Source organism: Gracilinanus agilis, chromosome 3, assembly GCF_016433145.1.
Source record: "Gracilinanus agilis isolate LMUSP501 chromosome 3, AgileGrace, whole genome shotgun sequence".
Taxonomy (NCBI): domain Eukaryota; kingdom Metazoa; phylum Chordata; class Mammalia; order Didelphimorphia; family Didelphidae; genus Gracilinanus; species Gracilinanus agilis.
In genome coordinates this window covers 364,098,823-364,126,094 of record NC_058132.1, presented here as the reverse complement: position 1 = coordinate 364,126,094, position 27,272 = coordinate 364,098,823, and the positions used below count along the sequence as shown (strand labels likewise).

General features: G+C 33.9%; 1 protein-coding gene across 1 annotated transcript in view; it reads right to left on the bottom strand.

The window, feature by feature from the left end:
• Positions 1-27,272, bottom strand: part of CBLB (Cbl proto-oncogene B) — a 223,101-nt gene that overhangs the window by 27,986 nt on the left and 167,843 nt on the right. The window contains exons 12-14 of the mRNA XM_044670113.1: positions 25,603-25,968; positions 15,338-15,432; positions 1,255-1,401 (exon numbers count right to left, since the gene is read on the bottom strand). Of these exons, the coding sequence (XP_044526048.1) occupies positions 1,255-1,401; positions 15,338-15,432; positions 25,603-25,968 (608 nt within the window). The remainder of the gene's footprint in view (positions 1-1,254; positions 1,402-15,337; positions 15,433-25,602; positions 25,969-27,272) is intronic.

Sequence of the window (27,272 nt, the reverse complement as noted above, 5' to 3'; positions counted from 1 at the left end):
CCCTTGCCCTCAGGGGATCCAAATATATTGTTTGGTTTTTTAAAAAAGCCTTAGTTCCTGTCCGAGGAGGTATCTAAAGCCAACTTTGAACACAGGTCTTTGTGACTTCAGGTTTGCTCTCTGTACAGAATCACCTAGCTGTTTCACAATATATTGTCTAATACCAAATAGTACACAAAAGGTAATTATGGATACAATTTAAATTTGCATTTAGGATCTATAAAATCTTACCAAGAAAGGGTTAAAAATACTTATTTAAAGTATAAAATATACCATCAATTTTCCAGCTAAGGAATAACTGAGAATCATCAGATCACAGATCTAGAGCTCGAAGGGATTGCAGGATCATCTAGTCCAACCCCCCCCCCCCCCTTCATTTAATAGATGAGAAACTAGAAGAAATTGAAGAATACAATTAGGATGAGGCTTATTAGTGAATTCAATTTGTGAATTCTGTTTCATTTTTCAACCTGAAAATACTAAAGTCTTTGTGAATCTTTATCTAAACTCATTATATATTCTGAATGACTTTTGAACTCTAAAGGGAGATGCCACTCCAAAAGCTAAGGATAACATAATTTCACTGGGAATAAAGAAAAAAAAATTTGAATCATAATGTCATTATCTGATCTCTGTAAGCCTGAAAAAAGTTTAGCTAATGCAAACTGTAAGGATGTAGGGATAGTGATCGAGCATTGTGAATAGCAAAGAGAGATACTTTTTAGATGATTTACTTTCATTTATTCAAAATATGAATAGAGGTAGCTATGTTCATAAGTGAAAAGACATGAATATAAAAATTCTCCAATATATAATAAGGATAATGTTAAGGTTTATTTGCATAATGACTTTCTTTATATCATTTCAAAGTTTCTATAGATACTCATTCTTCTTGTGAAGGAAGGTATGCAGAATAAATACGAAAGCCCTGAAATAGGTAACTGAAATTGCACATATTCTACATGAGCAGAATCATGCTAAAGTGGAAGCTATTTTTTTTATGGAACAAAATGTTCCATTATACCCACTACTTAACTAATTTAGTGTAATGGCTTCCTGATTAATGAGAAGTTCGCATCTTTTAGTTCACTCTGGAATAAGGGTAGAAAATAGGAGGCATAAGGGAGGATACAAGTAAGCCCAAGAATTCAACTGTTTTTAATTAAATGTAAATGATTAAACCACATCCAAACACAAACACAAGAAGTAATGTCTATGAAAATGTAATTTGACAAAAGTTGGATATATTCTTACCGTATAGGAGGTTTTATACTATGACAATGAGGTGGTTGTGAGCTCAGGGATACAGGATGAGATGAAGGAATCTTGTAGTCATCATCCTCTTCCTCAACATTTTCTTTTATTTTTTCTGACAGACTATTTGTTAAAGGAATAGGACACCTATTAAAAACAAAAATTCCAGTCTACAATTTGCTTGACTTCAGGATAGTCAAGTTTGATGTCTTACATGCAAATCATATAAACTACTCTGCCACTCATTCACTTTTCAATTACAGGATAACATCAAAAGAGCTGTCACACAAAATTAATAAAAAAATGAATCAGATTTTTCATTCTTTTGGCCAAGATTCAACAGAGGAAAAAATATCCTTATATTTACAATTTTAAATGGAAAAATAAGAACAACTAGGTGCTGTCAAATCAAACAAAAAAAAACCTTGCTGTTATCAGAAAAGGTGGATACATCTTTAATAAATTATTTAAAGACAAAGTAATATTTTAACCCTGAAATGGGCAAATAAAATAACAAAAGTAGGCAAATTTCAGATTTCATTTTTAGAAAAAGTTCATGAAGGAGCCAATCTCTCAGGGTAAATTCCATATTTAGGGAATGGTCAATTTGGTTTAGGAATACCTTGTTTTCTGTACATAAGTAATTATGAAAAGAAATTTTTAATTAAGCATGAAACATGAACTAAAACTATTTAGAGCAGCAGAGAGAGAATTTTATTTGAGATCCTCTTTTCCGTTATCTTGATAGAGCATAATTATTTAAATCTTTAATTTGTTGGCTAAAGGAAATGATTAGAAATGAATAAAACGACTGAAACATAACCAAAATATCCTATAATCAAGTAAAGCACAGGAAAATTAAGTTTAAAACCAATTTTTTGGAATCTACTTTTATATTCTAGAAAATCTGCAATTTTTGACCACCTTCTGTAGAGGGAGCAAGAAGTCTTCTCTAAATATAGAAGTTTATAGCCTGAAATAACTTCCCCTCCCCTTTGATTTCATGCTAATAAGAAATGAAAAGTTAAAAAAGAAAACTTTCTTGGGTTATAGATTGAAGAGTTCCTGTACTTACAGTATTTTGAGCTAGAAGGGCCTAAGTTGTAATCTAATTCAATACTCTTTCTTCCATAAATATCCTTTTAAAGAAAGGATTCTAAAATTTTGGGAGAACTAGGTCCATATACTTTAGTCCATAAAGTTCATGTAGCTAAAGGAAAGAGTGCAAATATTATCTGAAAAGGCATTATTCTTAAAATCCTCTGAAGATTTTTAATAACAGTTTTAAAACAACTGGCTGTGAGCTCTTGGTTCTCTATATAACACTGATAATCAATTTAGAAAATGTCTGTGGTGGAATGATAGCACCCTGATGCATGAAGGAAAATCCAAATTCGGCACCAAAAACATAGCTGAAAAATTTAATGAGCACTAAGTTAAATTTGTAATGATGTATGGGCACCTATTAAAAGTTTAGTCCCTTAGGAAGGACAGGTGAACAAATACTTAGCTGAGTAAAAACATCTGTTACGGGAGAAGGCAGGAATGAGAGGAAAGTATATACAAACACCCTTTCTTAAAGGAATACTCCCAAATAGACACTTTTATCAAGCTGATCCCTAAAGTACAACAACAGGCTCCAGTAACTTAGCTTGTACCACTCTTTTTCCTTTGGAGTTAAAAAGCACTTCATCCTTAATAACCTCAGAGGAGAAAACAGTCTTACTCGAATGCATCATCTATTCAAATTGAATTTTTACTATATAAATACTTCAAAGTTTATAACAAGAAAACTATTTTTCAAACAATACACACTGTACTAGCACATCAAAACTTAGAATAAATCTAAGGGAGGCATATATATGAAGAGTTTGATTTCAAAGATGACACTTATTTCCTTACAAGTACATTTCTGACATCATATACTGCTTTCTGTTAAGAATTCTCTTCTGATGAAGAAGAAAATCACTTTAGATATCTTAAGGTCTGAATTTTCCTTGCACAGCATTACAAATCAACAGATAAAGTATCTTTGAAGGAAGGGAATGATGACCTCTAGATGTCAAATTCAAAAGCTATTTCTCAGTTATCACTCAATTTGATCTCTTTGCTACATTTTGTTACTGACACAGATTCCCTTTTTTGTGTTCTTTATTTCCTCGGGTTCCAGAAGATTGTATTCTCCAGTTCTTCTGCCTTTTATGCCTGTTTCCTTTCTTTCATCATTCCCCACTCCCCTCACTTTTCTAGGTTCTGTGTTTGGCTTGCTGGTTATTTTTCTCTTTACATTCTCTATCTTCACAGTCTCCTTCATTCCCAGCATCTTGACTCATCCTGCCATCTATCAAGATACTGCTAAATAAATTCATACATCTAATTATTAACTTTCTCCAGAGTTTTGAATCACATTTACAACTCTCTTTAGGATATCTGCACCTAAATGTTCTTCATTATTTGCATCCAGCTCACCACGTTCAAAACAAATCATTTTCCCTACAAATTTTGTTTTCTTCTTGATTTTTCTACTTTTTTGTCACTGGCATTAACAGCTTGTCTGGATCTCTGTTAGTTCATTATTTCAATATCTCAGATCATCTGCAATATGTATGCAGAACTCCAAAATCTTCTTAACCCTGTCACCCTACACACAGATTAATCTCACTATTTCTACCCATCATTTACAGGGCAAACTGAATGCTACCTAAAATCATGAAGCCTTGACTGAGTTGGAAATGACTCAGATTTCACAAAGCTAATTATTTTTCCTTATTAGTTAACATGTATTGTTTTTATCCCCCCACCCCCTTGAATTATTTGTATAGGTTAGATCTCTCTAAAAATTAAGAAGATGAGTTAAATTTTTTCTAAATTCTGAACCTTCCCCCAAAGTCTTCCTATATATAGCAAGTCCACTATAAAAATGACTGCCACATTCATCTTTTTGAGACTTCCTCTGCTCATGTCATGTATCCCCTTTTCTAAAATCCCTTAAAAGGCTTCCAATTACCTACCAAATTAAAGTCTACATTCTTTGGGACTGGCATTCAAGCTTCCTTAGTTTGATTCTGACATATTTTTGCAATCTAATAAATATCTGCTCCCCTTCATACATTTTATCTTCCATCCAATTTAGACCAATTCCCAACTCCCAAAACATGCTCAACATTTTCCTGTTCATACACACACTTCCTCTGCCTGTCCTTTTTTCAATGTTGTCTACCCATATCACACTTATCCCTTCAAGGACCAACTAGAAACGTCATATCTTCCTACAAGCCCTAGCTGATACCTCCAGCCAGAAACAATCTATATTTAAAAAACAAACTAACATCATTTTGTAGTTTTCTTATTATACATTCACAACTCCACAGAATCTAAGGTATATGAAAGCAAATACTATTTCTTCTTACTTGTAGGAGAAATGGGTTCATATCTAGGCTATTCTGCATCTTATAGCAGAGTACCCATGAACAATTCACTTGACTTTCCTTAGTCCCAATTTTCTTATCTGTAAAATTGGGAAATGAATATTTGCAAGGTTGTTATTAGAAAAGCTCTTAGCAAATCTGAATTCACTATATAAATGTGAATTACTATAACTCCCAAATGCCTAACATACTGTTTTGGAAACTAGGTAAATGATAAATGTTCAGTAAATGAAAGAAAGGATGAAAAGCTATATATAAGATTCTAAGATGCACCATTTTAAAATAATTCAAGGAAACTAAATTTGTAAGTTAAAGATTAAAGTTCTTCAAATGTAATTTATAAAATATAAGAGAGAAAAAATTGGGGTAGCTATGTAGCACAGTGAATAGAGCACCAGGCTTGGAGTCAGTAGGATGTGGGTTCGAATCAGATCTCAGACATTTCCTATCTGTGTGACCCAGGTAAGTCACTTTATCCCAATTGCCTGGCCCTTGCTGCTCTTCTGTCTTAGAATTGCTACTAAGACAGAAGGTAAGTGTTTTTTGTTTATTAAAGAAAAAGAAAATAATAGATATTTAAAGAAGATTATATTAACTGGGTTTGTTTGTTTTTTTTCAAATGTGAACTTTTCATAAGGACATAATAGAAATTAATGTGATATAACTTAGAAGATTAAATAATTTTAATATGGCAAAATTCAATAATGTCAATATAGGAGTTCCAACTTAACAGATTATGTTAATAAAGAATATTTCTCACTCAATATATAAAAATCAATTATTAAAAATAAATCTCATGGGGTTCAAGAAGAGATTTATGCAATAAAATTTAAAAACCTGGACTAATGCAAACTTTTTAAAAGCTATAAACCATAACACTTTTACTTTCACTATCAAAGCAACTCCAAGTTATTATAAATGATGGCGCTTTTTTCCTGAAATTATCACATAGAAACCCCTTTTCTGTCTCTTAAATCACTTCATTCCTAACATACAATTCAAGTCTAAAATATAATGTAGCAAAAAATAATTAAGTTTAGTATATTCATCATTTATTCATGTCTTTACTTTTTTTTAAGAATGGATAAATGTTAATTTTTTCCCATAGGCCAATTTTCAACCACTGATTTTGTTTTATGAATAGTGATTGGGTCAGCAGGGTAGCAAAATAGAATTCTGGAGATTTGGCTGGTTCACAGTTCAAGTTGGCCAAGAACCCATTCCACAATTTTAAGTCATTAGTTGATATTCTTTTCCTGAACTTCAAACATTTCTTGAGTGTTCAAAGAATACACGGCATTGTGAAAAACACTATGGAGATTGTGTGTTGAGATACAAATTTAAGAAGTACTATTCCAAACATATTTCAACTGAATATGAACCACAAATGAGAAAGAGAATAAATCTGTACCATTTTTATACCTACATAAAAAACAGGCAGAATTCAGGGGGGAAAATATTTTTTTCTTTTGATATTATGACTTCATTCCATAAATCCTCACATTCCTAAAGTGCAATTCTTGCATTTAGGTCCTGAATATTTTATTTTCCTAATACTGGGGTAGGTAAACTTTGGTTGGTACCTTCTTTATCTTCTACTTGATTTAATCCTCTATATCTTTGAAATACCATCACTGTTCCTGCTTGCCAGGATATATTTCTTTCTCTCCTTCAAGAAGTTCCTGAATAAAACTATCTTTTCCCACAAACTATTCCAGATTAGGAAAAAAGAAAAAGTGATTATTCATGCAAGTATATATTGTCGAAAGGTAAAATTCCCATGACCATACATACTCTAGGAATTTACTTAAATCTTTATTTAACCTTTCTTTACATAAGGGAAATACTTAATGATGATTACCTGAAGTTATCATATATTTGTTCTCTCGTTGTACATATGACAAATGAAAGATTGAGCTGTTATCAGTTATTTGCCATGTAAGATCCTTATTTTCCTAATTACAAGAGCTCTTAACTAAAGCTTAAGCTAAAACAACAATAAGATAATAATAAAATAACAAGTAATTTTAAGAGCTTAGATACAATCATAAAGGATACTGATTACAAGGTTCATTCTTTTTTCTCTTATCCCAGGTTAGGGTCAAGAATAGGGAAGTTGGCCATTTATCATTTATAAGCTATATTATCCAAGCAAATTTTACTTATTAGTTATAAAATAAATCTGATGAGATGTTCATGTCAGAAGGTAATTTTAATTAATGGAATTGAATCTTCAGGACCCATTATATATTCTCATAACTTCAGATTTTTGTACTACATAGCATATGAATTTCAAAAGAGAAACTGAAGAACTCAGAAGCAGTAAAACCATAAAATTTGAAGGATCATAATCCAATCTCTTTATTTGATAGGTGAAAAAAAAACTGAGGTTCAGAGGTAGTGAGTAATTAGATTAATAACTGCCAATTAAGGTAAGAATAAGGCCTCAAAATCTCAGTGTTCTAATTACCAATCCAGTGCATCTTTTACCCCAAGAATTCTCATTCCAGAAAGGAGATGTAGTAAACCAGATACATGCATGAGAGAATAGTTGGACTTCTATTTTTTCAAAAAATACCAAGCTGAAATTAAAAGAAAGAGGTAAAAGGGGGAAGGAAAAAGTTCTATGAATCCAAGGAAGATAGATATTTTACTAATATATTTAAAAAAAAAACTTCTGGAGGTAAAAATCATCTCTACTACATATTGAAGCTGCCAAAGATAGACCTTGAAAAAGAATATCCTCCTACTTAACACTTAAAGCTTTTTGACCTGGAATGACAGAGAGCAGAGGCCAGGAAATGTATCCTTCTTCTATGAAAGAATTTCCAATAACTGTTGAGCAAACTATCTGGAACAGCTTACCACAAAACACTGCTGAAAATATATTTTCTATCTGGTTCCTGAATAGTAAAGCAATTATACCAATGTTCAGAGTTCACTGATTTCATAGTGAATGTGTAATTCCATAGGACTTTGGGAATAGAAATATGAATGCTTTCACTTTTAAAAAAGTGTAGATGTTATACCTCAAGTTATCATTCATAGCTTTTACTCTAGCCTTATAGGTTTTTCTATAATGGAAAAATGAACAGAAGAAGATAAAGATTTAGTTGTTCGCATGTAAGAATGAGAAGGGTGTATCAAAGCATGTAGAAATTGGACTATGGGTTAATATGGAAAAATGGCTATGATTTGATTTGTGGAAAATAATTTAAAGTGACAACTTCATTACTAAATATTACTGAATTTTCTTTTGTTTTTTTTATTTGATTTGCTATTTATCGAATTTTTTTTTCTGAGATAACAAGTATATGAGATTTGTATTAGTAAAAAATATCTTCGGTTATTCCTAGGTTCTTTGTTCTATTTAGGAAGGATTAAAATGATTTCGATAATGGAAGAACAAATGAGTGAATGAAACAAATCTGGCAGGAATAACCAATATACTCTATGACAGGATCAGGGTTCGAAAAGGTTTCAGCAGATGAGAAAGATTAGTCTAATATAGTCCTTAAATTAAGCCAGGAAAATCAACAGACAGAATAAAGTAGATGTATTTGTCTTTGTATGTATTTGGCCTCAATGTATTTGGCCTTGGACTGACCACTTCTGAAAAGACCAGGAATAACCACAGTATGTCTAGTTGAAGGTAATGACTATGGTAAAGAAACTGGAGGTCAGGACACAAGGAACTAGAGAGAATTACCTTAAAGAAGAGGAGATGTACCAGGATTATTCAAGTATTTGAGAGGCTATAATTTATAAGAAAGATGAAAGTGTGTCTTACTTGGTCCAAAGAGAACAGAGCTGGAAACGAAGGGTGGAAGAGATATCAATTTGAGAGAAGGGAAACTAAGTTCTCAAAATGGAATGGAATGCCTCAGTAACTAGGAGACTGATCTTATTATAAGTGGTTCAGGTGACCCCAGGCAAGTCACTTGATGCCCATTGCCTAGCCCTTATCTGCCTTAGAAATGATACATAATATTGATTCTAAGAAGGAAGGTGAGGGCCTTTATTTATTTATCCATTTATGCACTCATTCACTCATTCATTCATTCATTCATTCATTCATTTATGCATCTGTTTATTTATTTGTTTTATTTTTATTTCATTTATTTATTTGTTTTTTGTGATTCAGGCACAGAATGTATGGCTGCTATCAGTAATGTTGTAAAGGGGTATCACGAGTTGGACTAGATAGCTTCTGAGGTTCTTTCTAACTCAAGTTTCATGATCTTTGACTATAACAATCTGAATAGAAAGAGTCCCTGGGCAGTCTGTTGCTTTATTTAGACTAAAGCATTGAAGAGACTTTTGTGGCAAAATAGAAAGACAAAGAGCAAAAAGGAATTTTCTTGGTATCTATCAAGTTCACTAGGCTTGGTACTTTATTCATACTTGTTCTAAGGGCAACTCTGGCTACATAGCACTTAACAGTAAAGAATTAGTCTTTAGCTTCCAAATCATCTCATAGCTATAATACATACCCCTAAAAGACAAGCTACATATAATTCTATAGAACAACACAAACTTTAGCAATTAAATAAAAGGCTACAAGGCACAGAAAATAGCCTACATATATCTGGGGTATACTACTGACATATATTAATACATTAATGCTATTAACATAGTCAGTGATAATACTCTGAAGTACCAAATCCTGTATATTAACAGGAAAATCAAAATGCTAGAAAAATAAATGTTAAAATTTAATCAATCTTGCTTTGGCAAGAAAATGGTCCAAAAATACCTTTTTTGTACCTAATTTCATTGACTGAAGAAATAAGAGTGATTGCTGAACAGTATGTTTCCTTTGGGTCAAAAGCAAATGCACACGTGTTAAGGTTCCATAATCAATGGAAAAAAGAATCCCAGGAAAAATGAACACTTTGGGTGAGGAGTTAAATAAATGACCTGATAGCACCATTTCTCACAAACATTCTTGCTTATGTGAGGTTTCCCCTAAGGAGCTTTCCATTTAAAAGAAAAATTGCAGATATCACCCTAAAACAGAGGGTGATCATGGGGGTTAGGAGGAAAGAGGGGGAAAAAAAGTAGAAATTAGATCATATATAGGAATGAGTATAAGATCCGTTATTAGATGGAAAGGGCAATTTCTCCAGGGGTGGGGGAAATATGCATGCACGTGTGTGTGTGTGTGTGTGTGTGTGTGTGTGTGTACACACAATATACAAGTATATGTATAAGCATACATATGTACTTAGCCTTGTATAATAACATTACATAATTTCTTTTTAGTTACTATTTTCCACATGCTCTTAAGTTTATGTTAGAGAAAGCTTCTTATAATTTGACCTAAATAGGCTTACTGCAAAACTTCAGACAATTTTTCTACTCTATATTGCACATGATGGTGAAACAGCTTAATTTTAAAAACACATCAAGTCCAAGATACTGATTTCCAAAAGCATCCACAAAATTTTGTGTGTGTGTGCATGCGTGTGACACAAATAGCAAAACATAAATATATGGGAGTCATTTCCCTTTTCTACTGCTATTTTATTACTCCATTGATTTTAATGCACTATAGCAATGGTTTATAAAATTTGCTGATCACAATATCTGATCAATAAAAATTGTTTAAATTTATGTGAACTACGGTATTGCTAATTACTTAACTGTAAAACTTTTGTTAAAAAGAGCAAAAAATGAGATTCAAGACAATCCAAAAGACTCTCAATGAAAAATGCATTTGCTTCCAGAGAAAGAAGTGATGGACCTACTGCAGAAAAAAAACATAATATATTTCATTTTCTTTTTTTGTTGTTGTTAAAAATCTTTTCAACAAAATGATTAATATGGAAAAATGTTTTACAGGATGGTTAGAATGGAGAATTCAGATCTGTACATTAGGAATATCACTTTGGTAAGAATATGCTAGATTGAAGTGAAATCCTACAACTATGACATGGTGTCATTTCCCAGGTAATAAGGGTCTGATTGGGGTGGTGGCTGTTTGAGCAGAGAGATGTGGAGGTAGTAATAATGAGCTTTATCAACAGAAAGGGTACGTGGATTTGGTGCAAGAGAAAATTAGGAGTCAAAACTGACAATGAGGCTATGAAAATCTGTGTAACTAGAAGGCTGTGAGTGGTCTTGACAGTAACAAGGAAGTTTAGCAGATGGAAGGAGGGTTTGGGGGGGGAAAATATTCTGATGTCCTGTGCAGTGGAGGTCTTTATCCATCCATGCCTGTCCAACTTGTGTGACATCAACTGTCCAACCATGAATGAGAAGGGGTAGGAGTATAAATTCTCAATCCTTGTTGACTGCTCCCAGACTTAAAGTCCATTCACTATAAGGAACTTGCCCAAAGTATAGGGTAGGGATAGAATTTTCCCAAAGGCACATACATACCTAGTTAATATGTAGTTTACCTTATGATAGTTTCCCTGAAGGGTCAGCACCTCATTGAGGTTGTAAGTTTGCACAGGAGAGGAAGGATACCAAATTGGAGTTTGTGGGAAGATAAGAGTAATGTGGTTGTTGCAGAAAGCCTCAAATTGATAAACTAAAGAGAGGGTAAGATGTAATCTGACTTTCCCACCTCCACTTTTTTGATCTCATGTCCCTTGGGGTCAGTCCTGGACTCTCCATCATGACTGCAAAATCCCAATCCCAACTTGGTAGATTAAGGCTCTAAAGAATCATAAACCCTTTCTATCCATCCTTTAGGAAATTCAAATGGTTAGAACAGAGGATGGTTTAGAAACCTGGGTAAATGACACCATTTCATTTCATTTCTGTTAGCTAAGTAGCCAGAGTTGTCCTTAAGGCCAATGTGAAGCACCAGGTCCACTAATTTTGAAAATGATACTTATTTTGGTCTTTTGTTTGTTTGCTTTTTAAGTTTATGCAAATATTTCCCTATGTCTCAAACTAAATAATAAAGCAAAAGTTGATATTGGATTTTTTGTTCAGGTTTCTGTGATTATAAAATGACAGAATTTAAGAGATAGGAAGGATATCCATGCTTATCTAGTATCATATAAGAAGTATTAAATATACATACGCATGTATTTATGTAAATGTGATTTTACAGTATTTGACTTATAATATCTTGGATCAACTTTCTCCCCATCTAATTCCTCAAAACATTTCTCTGCCTGAACCTGATTTGTCCTCACTGACCACTGCTATAATTTTTTTTAATGAGTGGCAATTCTCTATAATGATATATAAATGCAGAAGAGCATTCATTCCATAAGCATTCATTTAGCACCTAATGTATTCTAGCCGTGACAGTAGGAACTCTAGATACATTTTTTTTTAAATGAAAAAGTTTGTACCCACAAAACCTTATATTCACCTTGGGATAAAGGTGTTCATAGATTAAGAAATTTAAAAGAAATAAAAGTGATTTCAGGATTGGAAATGGAAGACTACAAGGCTACTTGATAAAGCAGAATGCCTTTAAGCTGAGCTTTAGAAGAATCTAGGGATTCTAACAGCCCCAAGCGAAGAAGAAAAGCATTATTGGTATGGGAAAAGAAAAACATTGAACTAGATCTCATGTACAAGTAATAACAATTAGGTCCATTTGGCTAGAATAGGGAATTAATTCATGAAGAGATTAGATTCAGCCTGGAAACAGGCTGAAGCCAACTTGTTAAGGAATTCAAATGCCAGAGCTTATATATGATTGCAGAGATCATAGGGAGTCACTGAAGCTTCTTGAACAAGAGTGACCAGTGTTTTACAAAAACAATATGATGGTTTTGTGGAGGATAGACTGGAGAGAGGGAGACTAACTGGGAGGCTTCTGAAGTCACTCAGGCAAAAGGTGATGTGAGCCTAAACTAGAATGGTGGTTGTGAGGGTAGAAAGAAGGGTATAAGGGAGAGAGGTATGAATGGAAATCAATCTGATTTGGCAATTGATTCATTATAGGGTGATATAATGGTTTTGAATCTATATTACCAGAAAAATGGCAGTGTCCTAACCAGACATTAGAAAAGAGGTGACTTGGGAGGGGGGTAGGGGGGAGAGAAAGCAGTGTTAAGGACATTTTGGTCAGCTTTAGTTTGGGACACTTGTAAAATAAATATCCATAGGAAAACTACAATTGACAGTGTTTGACAGGAAACTAGCTCAAGAGAAAAACTGGACTATAAAAAAATACAAAGGTCTAGATGGGGAGGTTAGAATATAGAGTAGGAGAAGGGAAATAATAAATTTACACATTTGAGAGCCTTTCTTCAGGTATTTGATACTTGAGGTGTGACCTTAGTAATGTTATAATCCTTTGATTTGAACTCAAGTCTATCATCCTAATCACTGTGCTAGTTGAGTTTTCCTGATATAAATGTGTGTGTGTGTGTGTATGTATGTATGAGAGAGAGAGACAGACAGACACAGAGATAGATAGAGATAGATAGAGAAACAGAGAGAGAGAGAGAGACAGACAGACAGACAGAGAGAAAGGGAAAAGGAAGAGAAAGAGAAAGAGGAAAAGAAAGAAATAAGGGGAAAGTTATTTAGATTTTTATTCAAATTTAACAAAGAATGAATAATTTTTCAATGGGCTAAAAAAGAGGCAATAAAGCTAAACTGAACTTAAAAAAGTATCATGACCACGTATTACCAAAATTATAATAAATTATAAGATAAATAATCATATTGAGAGGTAATTTGAAAGAACTTTACAGGTCCAACTTTGTTTTTAAATGAGGAAACTGAATCCTAGAGAACTTATTCAGCATTTTATAGTAAATGCCAAGACAAGTTTGAGTAGAACTCAGTCTTGCAATTATCCCTTTGTGCTTCATGAATATGTGTTTTTGTCAGAAAAACTTGCATTGAGAGCAAGTTAGGGAGGAAATCTGAAAAGCACATAAAGAGAAGGGGGAAAAACAACCCTGCCAATACTAAAGGAAACCACATGGGTCTATAAGAAACATCTAGGGATTCATGGATCTAAAAGCGATCCATGAAATTATCCTATTTGACCTCATTTTTATTCAGTGTGAAACTGAAACACACAGAAGTGATCTGACTTGTGCAAAGTCTCATAGATATTTATTGGCAGGGCTGGCCAAATGTAGAGGAAAGAACTCTGGACTTTTCCTTCAGGAGGAAAACTCATCCACCAGGAAAACATCATACACCAAGAAACTCATCATCATAGTGACTTCATCAGTTTTGTTATTTGTGCTGCATCAGGATTCTCAGTTGTCTTTGACCTTCTAATTAGAGGGTAGAAGATATAAAATCTTCTCAAAGTCCTCATTTATAGACCTCAGAAACCCAGGCCACTCTTTACTTCCCAAGGTTGCACTGCTTGTTTTTGACCCTACAACTATGATCAAATAGTTCCCCCATCTACTCCTCTCCTTTTTTAATCTTCCTTTTATGAGTTCTTTCTGACCATTGGTATGCAAGATCCTTGAAGGTAGGGATTGTCTTTTTCTTAATTGTATCCCCAGGATTTGGGACAGTGCCTGCCATATACTAGGTGCTTGATAAATGTTTATTGCATTTGCACCATATTGAACTTGGAATCCTAAGCACCTGAGTTTGAATTCTAGGTTATAAATCTTGGATAATTACTACCCTGGGAAAGTCACTTTTTAAAAATGGAGCTCTTTTCCTATAATCTGTAAAATGTTGGAACAAGAGCACACAATCTCTCAGGCTGTAAATTTAAAATTCTATGATTAAGATTCAAATGTCCTAATTCCACATGCCACTTTTGTCATCTCAGTATATCTAAAATTTGAGGCATTAAAAGGTAATATTACTATTTTTAAACCAGGAGAAGAGAATTATTTGAGCAGAGATCTAAAACATGAAAAACCGTAAAGGGGTCTCCAATTATAAGATGTACAAGTCAATTTACCAAATATCCAATTATAATTGGTATTGCTATTAAAAAAAAAAAGATTACAGCAAATGTTCATTACAGGAAAAAGCAAAATTCAATGTGTTGAAAATACAATTTTAAAACACTCCTCTATTTAATCAATACAATTTCATTTTGCCTTGAGGGGAAAAATAAGAGGTAATGGAAAAATGTATCTATTTGGACATTTTTAGATTCACTTGAAATTTTATGTGTTAGGAAATTGCCAATGAAATAAACTTCATTAGAACTTTGCTAATTCTTATTTCAATTATCTACAAACCAGATAATTCTAGTTCAATAAAAATGAAATGACCCACACACCTAGAGGTTTTACTATATTTTCCTTACTATACAGAGCTTTAATAAGCAGAGTTCTAAAAGTACAGACTCTAATTATAACAATTTCATTAATTTCATTGAATAGTGGTGAAAGCGAAGGATTATTTTTATTTTAAAAAGTTCAAGTTTCATTAAAGTGTGCGTGCATATATGAAACTACTGAATAAGAGAACAAAATAATCTTCATAAAATATAGTTTTAAGCACCATTCCCTTTCTTTAGAACTCATGTCTCCTTATTCTCTAATAAACATAGTTCTTTCTCAGTGATCTGTCTTGCATTAGAGAATTCAGGGCAATCAATCTTCAGAATTTGTCGATTATAACTTGTTCATAAGACTTTTCTGTTCCTCCTTGCCCATTTATGCTAAAAGCCTATTTGTAGAAAGGCAACTTCTAATGTTTTCCATTTTAACGAGTAATTTACAAATCTCAACATAACTTACTTTAGGTTAGAGAGGAAGGATGTAGTTGGAAGAGGAGGGGAAAGTCGGGGAGGGACATCATATTCTTCACTTCCCAGGTGACCATTAGAAAAGACCTGAAAAATTGGAACAATTGGTTACTTTAAATAATCTATCTTCTGAAGGTATTTTTTTAAAATGTGGACCCAAATTATGCCAACTTTTGATGAAGGATAAACTCAGTATTGCATATCTATGATTAACTTTTCATGCGGTATTAACAAAATTCCAGTGCAATCAAAAAGAGATACTTGGGATGGTAATAGTTATTTCAATTACTCATTTATTTTTATGAAGAAATTAAGTTTTATTAGGAAATAAAAGAGTAAAAATCATGTTTATTGAAAGTTAGGACATGTTAGCTATACAAGTGATATTCATTTTTTTTATATAAAACAATTAGTCACCATTATGTTCAACTTGCTTTTAAAAATATCTTTATATTATTATATATATTCAACATGTAACCTTTAAAATTTTCCTGTTTCCCTAGTAAGTTCCCTCTTTTTCTTTTTGTGCATTTTTGTATCCGTTTTTTAGCAAGCACTTTTCTTGCCTCCTTTTTCTCTCTAATCCCCTTTAGCAAAATACAATCCTTGTAACAAATATGCACAAACAAAATAAATCAACAAATTATTCATGTCCAAAAATTATGTCACATTCTACGTGTTAGGTCCATTACCGTTCTGTCAGGAAGTGGACAGTTTTCCTCTTTACTGGTCCTCTGAAACTGTGAATAATTACTACACATTGATTGCAATTCTTAAGTCTTTCAAAGTTGTTTTTTAAAAAAATATTTTGTTATTTTAAACATTATTTTTCTTCCTAGTCATTTCACTCTACATCAATATATATGTCATCCCATGTTTCTTTGAAACAACCTGTATCACCACTTTTAAAAAAACTTGAGCAATCCTATTCTATTTCAATTATTTTTAATAAATAGATGGACATGATACTTCTTTCAAAGTTAATAGTTTACCATCATGATAAGACATGATAAACATCACCTCTGAATAAGTATAAAAGTATTTCTGTATTCCTATTTACATGGTCATTCTCTAAATACTAAAATTCAAATTAAAATAAAATTTTTGTCCAAGCAAAAAACCATTTTGAAAGGAAAGTTACTATTTTCTCTATGAGGAATATGCCAAGAAAATAAAAACAGAAAAGTATAAATTTTAATCTTTCCTCAAATATAAATATGAACCTCCCAGTGGCCTGGGTTAATTTCTAAGATTAGATTAATTCTATGTCAGTGAGCACTGGCCAATCTCCATTGGAAAAAAAAAATTTCTTAGGAGGAAATTTCTCCACATCAATGAAATCACACTTTGATTTTTGTGGGGGACATCATGCCCCCAATTATCTACTATATATATCATAAATTCCACAATGACATACCAATCTATATTGGAAGTTATGAATTTATGTGGATGGTACCTCATCTCCTTGGCAATATTAATGGTCCTTGAAGGCAAAGACTTTTAAAAAATCTTTTATCTATACTTCATAACAATTATAATGGTGTCTCAACAATAAAAGGATTATTGGATTAGCCCTGGAACAGATCTGAGAGGTCGTTTAGTCTGATGCCATTATTTTACAGATGAAGAAACTTATACCTACAGAGACTAATTGACTTACTCAATTAGTCACAAAAAATATTAAATGATGGAAGCACATTCTAAGTCAGATCCTCTACCTCTCACACACCAATAGATAGTAAGCACTAAATAAATGTTTGGATGAACCAGAGTGTCCTCACTTTTTAAAGGTGCAAAAGCATAAATAATTGAGTTTGATATTCAGACTTTCCCCCACTTCATTCTAGCTCAAAAATGTAAAAGCTCATTTATTTCAAAAGGTTAACTGCCATCACCAAGAATCCAACATTAAAAAATTAATTTCCTATGAAGAAATAAACCTAAAAAGTCAACATGTCTAGTGCTATTCTGAACATGAAGAATCCAAGTTTAACATGTCTGCTAAGATAAGTAAATGGGGAAAAAAATGGATAATTAAATTGATGCTGGAATTATTTAAGACAATAGCAATGGTAAGTATTTGCAAAGAGACAAGATACTTTCCTCTGGTTTTTACTGTTGTTGTATCATCCTGAATTTCATAATTCCACTCCACTTTTCATTACATTTTAAATCATTTTGGTTGTCTCTATAAGAAAAGCTTATGAAAAGGAATTGTTAACTTGTTTTCCCTATACTTTGGTATGGTACAGATGGATGCTTTTCTATATTCCTTAGGAGCCTAGAGCTATTCCTTTTCATATATATAGATAGGAAGTCAGTTCTACCCTGAAAAATAAGATAAAATTCTAAGATTTTTATCTTTAAAAATCATGATAAATAGGTCTGTCTCTCCAGATAACACACACACACACACACACGCACACATGCACACGCACACATGCACACACGCACGCATGCACGCACATGTGTACTCTCTCTCCTATAAAAAATAAAGAATATATTTCATAGGAATATTTTTCCCTTGGAGAAACAAAAACTAAAAATCAAAATGAGTTTAAGATACAAAAATTATGCTTTCTAGTTCTAGATTTTGAAGAATGATAGAAAAGAAAAATAAAAAAAGAAAATGTCTATACTCATATTTATTTTCTAAGAGTAATATTTTTCTGTTAAGAAAATCCCTTTTCTTAACAGTAATATTTGAAATGCTTCACTGAAACACTGGCTTCCAAATGACTCTCTAAATAAAACATGTTAAAGGACCAATATGTATAATAAAAAGAAGTTCCAAATGTTCTTTCCTGGCAAGTTCTTAGAGCAATTGCAACAAGCAACATTAAATAAATGCCTTAAAAGAAATAGCCTTCAGTGAAAAAAATCCATAAATGAAAATGGGCTTGTCATCAGGTATATTGAGGAATAAAGCTGTTGATACAGAAGAAAGAGAAAAAATGTTTCCAATAATACCAAAAACTATTTAAGAACCAAAATTTTTCCTCACATAAGCTAGGGGTTGGAGGGAGCGGGAGGGGAAAAACAACAGAAACAAATAAAAAACCAAAACCTCAAACAACTGTAAAATTAGTAAGAAAAACACAGACTTAGATATAAGATCAGACACATGATCCAAGAACTAGAGAATTTCATGATTAAATGAGATAATTTAGTGAGGGGAATAATATAAGTTTTTATAATCCTAACCTATGTTTCGAGGTATGGTCAAAAAGACCAACAAGAAAGACTGCCAATAAATATAGTAAAGTTCTCCTACATTAGGCCACCAACACTGCCAAGAAAATTCTCTTACTTTTCTCAGGAGGAAAGAATATAAGGATGTTAGAGAGCCTATTTTCCCTCCAGGAACCTATGCAGATCCTGGGACTCAGAAAGAGTGAAGGGTTCAGACTCGGAGCAGGTTGTTACTCCTGTGATTCCATTCTGTGCTACACTCTGGCCTCTTAACAAACTGCTTTCATTGAGGCTCAGTCTTTAAAGGTCCTACCCTCCCCTTGGTTGCTCCAGTACCCACTACCCACCAACAGAAGCTCCAGCTACTGGTTGGTGTACATTTTTTTTCCACAAGGCTTAAAGATCTATGTGGTTCTCTTGTAGTCTATGTGCAAAATGTATGTAAGTATAAAATTCTCCATTGGAGTAATTTATTGTCTGTTAAAAGAAGGGAAGACATGAGTTTTAAGAAGGTTGTGAGGTTGTTGGTACAATTTTGTTGCTGAGTAATGTCATTCACAATTCTGCATTCAGTTAGGTAGGACAGTTGAGTGGCACAGTGGAAGGAGGCAGAGTCTGGAGTCAGAAAAATTCATCTTTATGACTTCAAATCTGGTTTCAGACACTTACTAGCTGTGTGACCCTAAAGAAGTCACTTAATCTTGTGTGATTCAGTTTCCTCATCAGTCAAAAGAACTGAAAAAGGAAATAGCAAACTACTCTAGGATCTATGTCTAGGAAACCCCAAATGGGGTCACAAAGAGTTGGAAAAATGCCTGACCAAAAACAAGTCAGCACATACTTCACACATGTCTTTGAATTCTTGATACTCCTTTGTGGGTATGTATTTTAAACTATCTTTATTGATTTGAGTAAATGAAACACCAAGAGTTTTAAATATTTTTTTATTTTTCTATTTAGTAATTCTAAACTTTTTGAAATAGGTGTTGATAATTTTCAAAAGAAATGGATTATTATTGCAACCCCTTGATATTGAACAATTTGTAACTCATAAAACATTCTCTTTAGAGATTAATGTCAATTCTCCATAGATTTTGAATGTAGTAATTTTATCAAAGGTACCTAATGAAAAGACTTGGTTCTGCTCCATATCCTTTATAATCTAGCTGAAATATTTTTTATGCAAAATTTACAACTTTATGTATAATCAAATTTATGTATGTAAAATTTATAATCTTGTTTTTATATGGTATGTTTTTTTAAACTAAATCATTCAGTCATTTAGTTCTTAGTGTAATATGAGGCAATATCTTAGTTTGAATCCACCATTTTGTTATTTCTTAAGTGATTTTTTTTAGTTTTTTAAATTAACAAGATATGTTTATTTTGGTTAGGACTTGTGATTTAATTAGTACAGAAATCTAGATAACCTCCTTTTATGAAAGGAAATCAGCAAATGTTCTATAACATATTGTAATGCAAAAGTTGCAAGAGGGATTTTTGCTCTTGCAGAGGGCCAACTGAAAACTTCTGGCAGTTGAGCCTTAGAATTCTGAGAAAGTTCAGTTGGTCCCTGACACTTGATCAGAGCAGAAGGATCAACCAGAGCTCTATTTTGGCTTTTCGTTTGCTTTGGCCTGTGCCTTGTCTTTGGATAATTTGAACCTAGCTAACTTCTCTGGACCTCTCCCTGACCTTCTCCGTATTATTTCCCTGTTTTTCCTGCCTGTTTTCCTGGGGCTCTGGGAGGTAGGGTGGCCTTTGGGCTTTTAGTGAAAAGACTTTGTGGGTTTAGTTTTCCCCAATAGGCAAGTAGGACATCCTTGAATTCAACTCATCCCTTTAGAATATCCTCTACTTAAAAGCAACCATATCTTCCTAGGCTAAGAGAGCAGGTTCTCTCTCAATCTAACCCATTCCTGAGACCCTCCCCCATCTTGAGTTTCTCCCTAGAGGCTGTCAGAAATGCCGAAACCCCTCTTCTCTCCTTCCAGACCAATCCTAAAACATTAATAAAACCCTTGGTTACCTAATTAAAACCTCTGGAGAATCTTGTGTTGAAGAATTAGGCAAGGGTGAAGGGGGAGGAATAATTGTCTTTTATTTCCTGAGGGAAACTGGAGGCATCCATCTTGGGAGGAAGTAGTTGCCCAACGCTTCCTCCTGAATCCCTTCAATTTCACTTACAGGGAGGAGCCTTGTGGTAACTCCTTTGAGGACTTGAAAAACTGACAAGAAAGCCCTCAAGTCAGATTCAAACCACTTCTGTCTGGCCCTATTCTTTGTGTCTGTAGAAGTACCTTCCTGCCTGGAAGGGTTCAACCTATTACCCCAATATCCTCTGTTTCTAACCTGGGTGGCTAGTCTGTGTCAGCTGCCTCTCCTGAACACCTCACCCTGTACCCTTACCATCCTAATACCACCTTGTCTATTCCTCCCCAAACCCAGCTATCCCTTTCATTCCTCTCCTATTACCTCAATCATCTTTTACCCCTCCATCACTCAGCAAGGGAAGCAGATCACACCCCCCCAACTTTAGTGTACCCCCTATTTTATCCATAACTATATCTTAAGTGTGTCCCCAAAGGAGTAAACAATTAGTCAAATCCTGAGGATCACATGGCCTCAATGTGTCCAATTTAGTCATAGTCCTCTTGCAGATATGTCATTTCTCCAAATACATCTTCTCCAAATAAAGCTATTTTTGTCTTTTAACCAATTCTTATTTCCTGAATTTCTTTATCTTAACTTATTAATATGGTAATATTAAATCTAATAATTAAAATGAGAGGTGGTATGGTATAAAAAATGGGGTACTGGCCAGAGTCAGGAAGACCTGGGTTCAAATTCCATACTGGACACTCATTAGCACTATCAAGTAAATTTGAGTAATTTTTCTTTCTGTGCCTCCCTTTTCTAATCTAAAAAAATGATGAGGTAGATTAGTGCATTCCAGCCATAGGGACAAACCAGTTAAACTAGACTGCAGAGTACACTTAAAGGAGACAAATGTAAGATTAGAAAAGTATGAAGAATCCAGTTTGTGAAGGGTTTTGAAAGCCCCATTCAGCCTTTTATATTTAATTCTGGAGCTAACAGGGTAAATATCACTGACCAAGTAGAAAGAAGGGGAGGTGACTGAAATGATCGTTCCAGTATTTTAGGAAAATAGTATCTGAGTGGAGAATGGAACTGGAAAACCTTGGAGCAGGCTATTATTTTGCACTTGAGGATGGTGACAATGTCAGAAGGGAGAAGGAGATATGAAGGCAGGAATAAGATTTGACAACACACTGGATATAAAAGATGAGGAAGAGTGAGGAGCTGAGGATAACAGAAAACAATCTTGTCAACCTGGGTAACTGAAAGAGGGTGGTGAAACAGTAATAAGAAAGTTGAAAGAGGGGAGAGAATTGAAAGATAATGAGATGTAATTGGATAAGTTTATTTGAGATGCCAGAAGAATATCTCTCTGCTTTGGAGCAGAATACCTATTAGGCAGTTGGATATGGAATTAGAGGTCAAGACAGATTAGGTTTGGATATATATGAACACATATTAAATTATATATAAAGGGCTGGATATACACACATATTTAGATATACACACATATGTATAACCAAATGAAAACAGCAACAATATCTGAGTGATGTCAGATGAAGATGAGAAAAGAGAGAAGAGAGAGCTCTCAAGAAATAGTGTCAATTTTTTGAGTGGACAAAGAAACAAGATCCTTAGCTGAGTGGGGGCTATGAAGGTGATATAGAATATTTCAGGGGGAATGAAAAGGTTTAGAAAAGCTGTTGTAAATGCAAAAGCAAATAGATAAGAAAAGTAAAAAGAACTGATTTGCTCCAGGGAAAGTCTAATTAAGATCTTTTAACATAAATTTATATTAGACCCAATCAACAGGTTTTTATGATTTTCTCCACATTCACTCAGCTGCATGGAAATGGGAACAAAAACAACCCAGTGAGGGAATAAGTCAAAGCTAAAGTTGCACAAGCTGTGACAAGACAGAAGAAAAAAGGATTTCAGAATAAAAGGTAGTGGTGTTTAGCAACTAGCTCTTCGAAGGGGAAAAGAAACATGTATTTTATGATACACTTTTAAGTTTGATCTGTACTACTAACATTTTCATCATCACTTTCTTAAGCCCAGAAATTAAAGCAACAATAAATCAAGTCCTAGTTTGTAAGGCATACTGATTTCTAAGGAGTAAATTCACCCACTGAAAATTTTAACAATTGGCACCAGCACACCCCCGTGTATACTTATACTTACACTAATTCACCAAAAGCAATGGAGATAGGAAAAAAGAAGAGTATAGCCAGCACAGAGATAATAGCCTTCTAAAGAACTGAGAGATGAAGAAAATAGAGGTGAACTACCACTAAATAATAAGATATAGGCAAAGATGAAACAAAATATTATCAGATAAAGGAATTTCAGCACTCATAAACATGGAAGCAGAACATTTACCAGTAGAGTAAAGATAAAGCGTCAGGCTTGACATCAGGAAGACTTGAGCCTCAGAAACTTACTACTGTATGACCAGGGCAAATCACTTAACCCTTTTTGCCCTGGTTTCAGTGTAGAATAAGCTAGAGAAAGAAATGGCAAACCACTCCAGTATTTGTGTCAAGAAAATCTCACATGGAATTGTGATAATTAGATTAAATCTACACTGCCCATTTTTAGATTTAATCACCAAATGTGAAAACATCTCCATTTTTGGGAGGTCTGTAACCCATGTGTGCTAGAGTAGATGAGGAATCAGAATTTACTGACTGCACCCTAGGCAGTCATAAGAGAAGCATGTATTGTGATTGGACATGCAAACTAGGAGGAAGGCACAGGAAGTGACACATAAGTGACCTTTTTAAAAAGAGAGTAGAGTGAGTGAGGGAGTCTTCTGGTTCGTGGAGGAGTGCTGGCTAGGACCCTGAGACCTTGGTGAGACTGTTCTTAAGTCTCTCTCTTAGAACTACATGTGGTGAGTGTAAAGATTGAATCTTCCTGAACTTCTCTTAAGGAACTTCCCTTTAATAGAGACTCTGTGACTGAAGCTTTTGCTTCATTCACCTCCAGGCCTCTGGCCCACTTAGTTTCTGGCCTTGGGTTACTCAAATCTACCTGGATTAAGTAGGAGAGTGGAAAAATTTACCTACTGTGTTAGATGCTTATTTCCGTATTTCTTTTTCCTCTTCTAAATTGTAAATAAATTTCCATAAAAGTCATTTTTGACTTGAGGTTATTCCTTAATTGGGGATTTTTCCCCTGGTGATCAATCTTTTAATATTCAACAACAACAATAACAACAACAACAAAAAACAAACAGTTTTCCCCCTTACAGGATCTTGAAGAGTTGAACATGACTGAAACACCTGAACAACAATAAATATCTAAGTGATGTCAGATGAAAAGATGAAAGAAAAAGGGAGCCCTCAGCAAATGGTGTCAACCACAAAAAAATGTATGAATGGTATGAGCATCACTGTGTGCAGCTGGAGTAGAGAAGGTCATAGAGAATAAATAGATTAAGGATTTGAAAATTAGGGTATTTAGGGAGCATCTAGGACTGGTATTCCTGCCCAGTGTCACACCTTGCACTCTCTTCCTACTTCAGTCCCTATGCAAAATTTGTTTGCTTTATTTTTTTTTAATCCTTGCCTTTCATTTTAGAATAAATCCTGTGTACTGCTCCCAAGGTAGAAGAGCAGTACAAGCAAGACAATGGGGGTTAAATGACTTGCCCAAGATCAAACAGCTAGGAAGTGACTGAGGCCACATTTGAACCCAGGACCTCCCATCTCAAGGGCTGGCTTTCAATTCAATGAGCCACCCAGCTGCCCCACCTGCACAAAGCTTCAGTTGTGACTTACAAATTCTCATTCTAAAAACAATGCTAACTATTTCTTCATGTATATTTGGGTATTTTATAATATTGCGGTTATTGATCATTTGATTGAAAGTCAGTTTTGGTGGCATGTAACTGTATTTCCACTCTATTCCTTATAATTCAGGGGCCAGCCAAGTACAGTTCAGGTCCAGGAGTAGAGATGACTGTACTTTCTCCCTCTGTCTTTCTGTCTGTTAAGACTTCTGCTCCTGTCTCCTTGTATACTGTCATTCATTCATTCAGAATAGTTTTGTTATCTTAAAGTAACAAATGAAAACTGAGTTTAATAAATGACTCTTGTAGTCTTTGCAAGTGCACATAAACTAACCTCTAACACTAACAATAAGATTTAAGGAATAAACAAGAAAGCATAAACTCACCATTCTACAAGCCCCCTTGGGACAAGTTCAAATCTCTTGTTTATTTGTTTGCTTCATTTTTACCTTTGTCAGGAATATAATGGTAATAATATCCTCTCACTGTAGGAATATTTCTTTCAAAGTGTATGTTTCAAGCAATCTTATATTTTGCCACTTAGGAAGAGTTTAATTTGGAAGGCTGGAGATTAGGTTAGGTTTTTCTTTAATATTTGGTATAACATTAGCCTAGGTTTCTTTGACGTGGTATTGATTATTGATAAAGAGAACTATAAAAATGAGAAACTATAATATATTGTGTTTATTTATTTTAAAAGCTTTAGTTACGTTTATGGTAACCTGAAAAGTCCAAAGTCAAAATCACATATACTTTCACACAAAATAAAACAAAACAAAAAATCTAGGTCTCTCCAAAATCACTGAAGTTTTTGCAAAGATTCTCTCCTACCTTTACAAGCCACAAAATATCAACAACAATAACAGTGACAAACTTTTGGTACAAAAGGTAAACACATAAAAATAAATATCAAGCCATTCATACAGTAGTTTCACAGATGAAGTCATTGCCTAGAACCTCTTTCTGACTGCTCTTATGCCTAAGGTTTAATAAGCTTCTGATTACTAAATAACAAGAAGATAATTCAAAACCAGAGGGACTGTGACTGTCCAAACGACATAATAAGCATTACAGAATCTTGCCTCACAAGAATTTACATTTACATGGCTACATCACAAGAATTTACATTTACAAAAAGCTAACTAGCCTTTGCTTTACATTGGTCTTACCTTGGCTCCTTCTAAAGGCAAATCATGGCGTCTGTGTTTTCTCATAAGTACTTGATCAGAGCCTATTCGACTGTGCCTTCCATTTATGTTCGAGCTAGCAGTGAGTCCAGGTTTAGGTGAGCCATCCCCTAGGATTCGACATCCAAGCAAAGGATTTGTGCCAAACACATCCCTGGGGCACCAGGCTTCAAGGGGCATGGGCTGGTCTCTAGAAGGTACACTCTCCAGATGGTGGAAATGTCTACTTAGTCTGTTGTCTGGTGGGATGGGAGGGGGTCTTTCAGGTGGAGGTGGTGGAGGATCTCGTAAGGGAGGTGGAGGTGCTGGCAGTGGTTTATCTTGTTTTCTCACCATGCATGGAGAAGACTGTATACACATAAGGGAGAAGAGGGGGGGGGGAAAAACTGAGTTGCATCACATTAACATTTTTTAAATATTTATTTTATTAAATTTCATTTCATTGCCTTTTTTTTAGTTAAGAAGCCTCTTATTCATGAGCTATTTAATAAGATCATAGTGGAAATTATTATATTTCTATGCCATCTGTCAACATATTCCCTTAATCACAAATTCAATAACTTTGGAAGCTAAATGGAAGAAACCTAATATAAAATTTTAGGAGAGCAGCTTTGGTGGTAGCAGTTAAGAGCAGTATTTGAACCTCAGGTCTATGCTTTCAAAAAATTTTTAAAAAGACAAAAATGGAGGGCAGTTGGGTAGCTCAGTCAGGCCTAGAGAAGGGAGGTCCTAGGTTCAAATCTGGCCTCAGACACTTCCCAGCTGTGTGACCCTGGGAAAGTCACTTGACCCCCTTTGCTTCACCCTTACCACTCTTCTGCTTCGGAGCCAATACACAGTATTGACTCCAAGACAAAAAAGGTTTGTCTACAGGTTTAAAAAAAAAGACAAAAATGCTTTAACAATGGTTTTGAATGGTCAAAATTAAAATATCTAACAAAAAATTCATTTATTTACACGTTTCTGTGACTTAGCAGAGAATGCTGAAATACTAACATTTTATTTTTATTTTGCAGGTGTGCTTTCAGTGCACTGAAAGCTATTTTCCAAATTTTTGATTTTATGAAAGTAATGTGGCTCTCCAATAAGATATCTATGCTTTGGCACTTATGTTGTATCATAGAAAGGACAAAAACTTGAATGACATTGATAAAATTATATATATATATATATGTATACACACACATATATATACACACACAGCCGTACGTGTGCGCGCGCACACACACACACACACACACACACTCTAAAACATGTTTTTCACAAATCATACAAGGAATTTTGTGTGCATTTCCAAGAAGAAAAATCATTCTGATTTTCTTTGTAGAAACATGATATATTCTACTAAATGAGTCCTCATGCCTGTGAGTGATCTTTAATTATACTGTGTTAATCTGATCCAGAAGATAACATGTTTTAAATATAAGAAATCAACAGAAGAAAAAAATAAATCTATTTTGTGTGTACATGTGGCAAAATGTCATTAATGACTTTTAATGTTATCTAAAAAGAAAGCTAACTATCAAGAAAAATAAAATAGTGTTTGAATTGATGCCTGTGGATAGTTTTCAACTTGCATATATTATCTAAATTTTGTTTGCAAAAATTGCTTCATAAAAAACAAAATGATGTCCTTATTACTAAGTTTAATT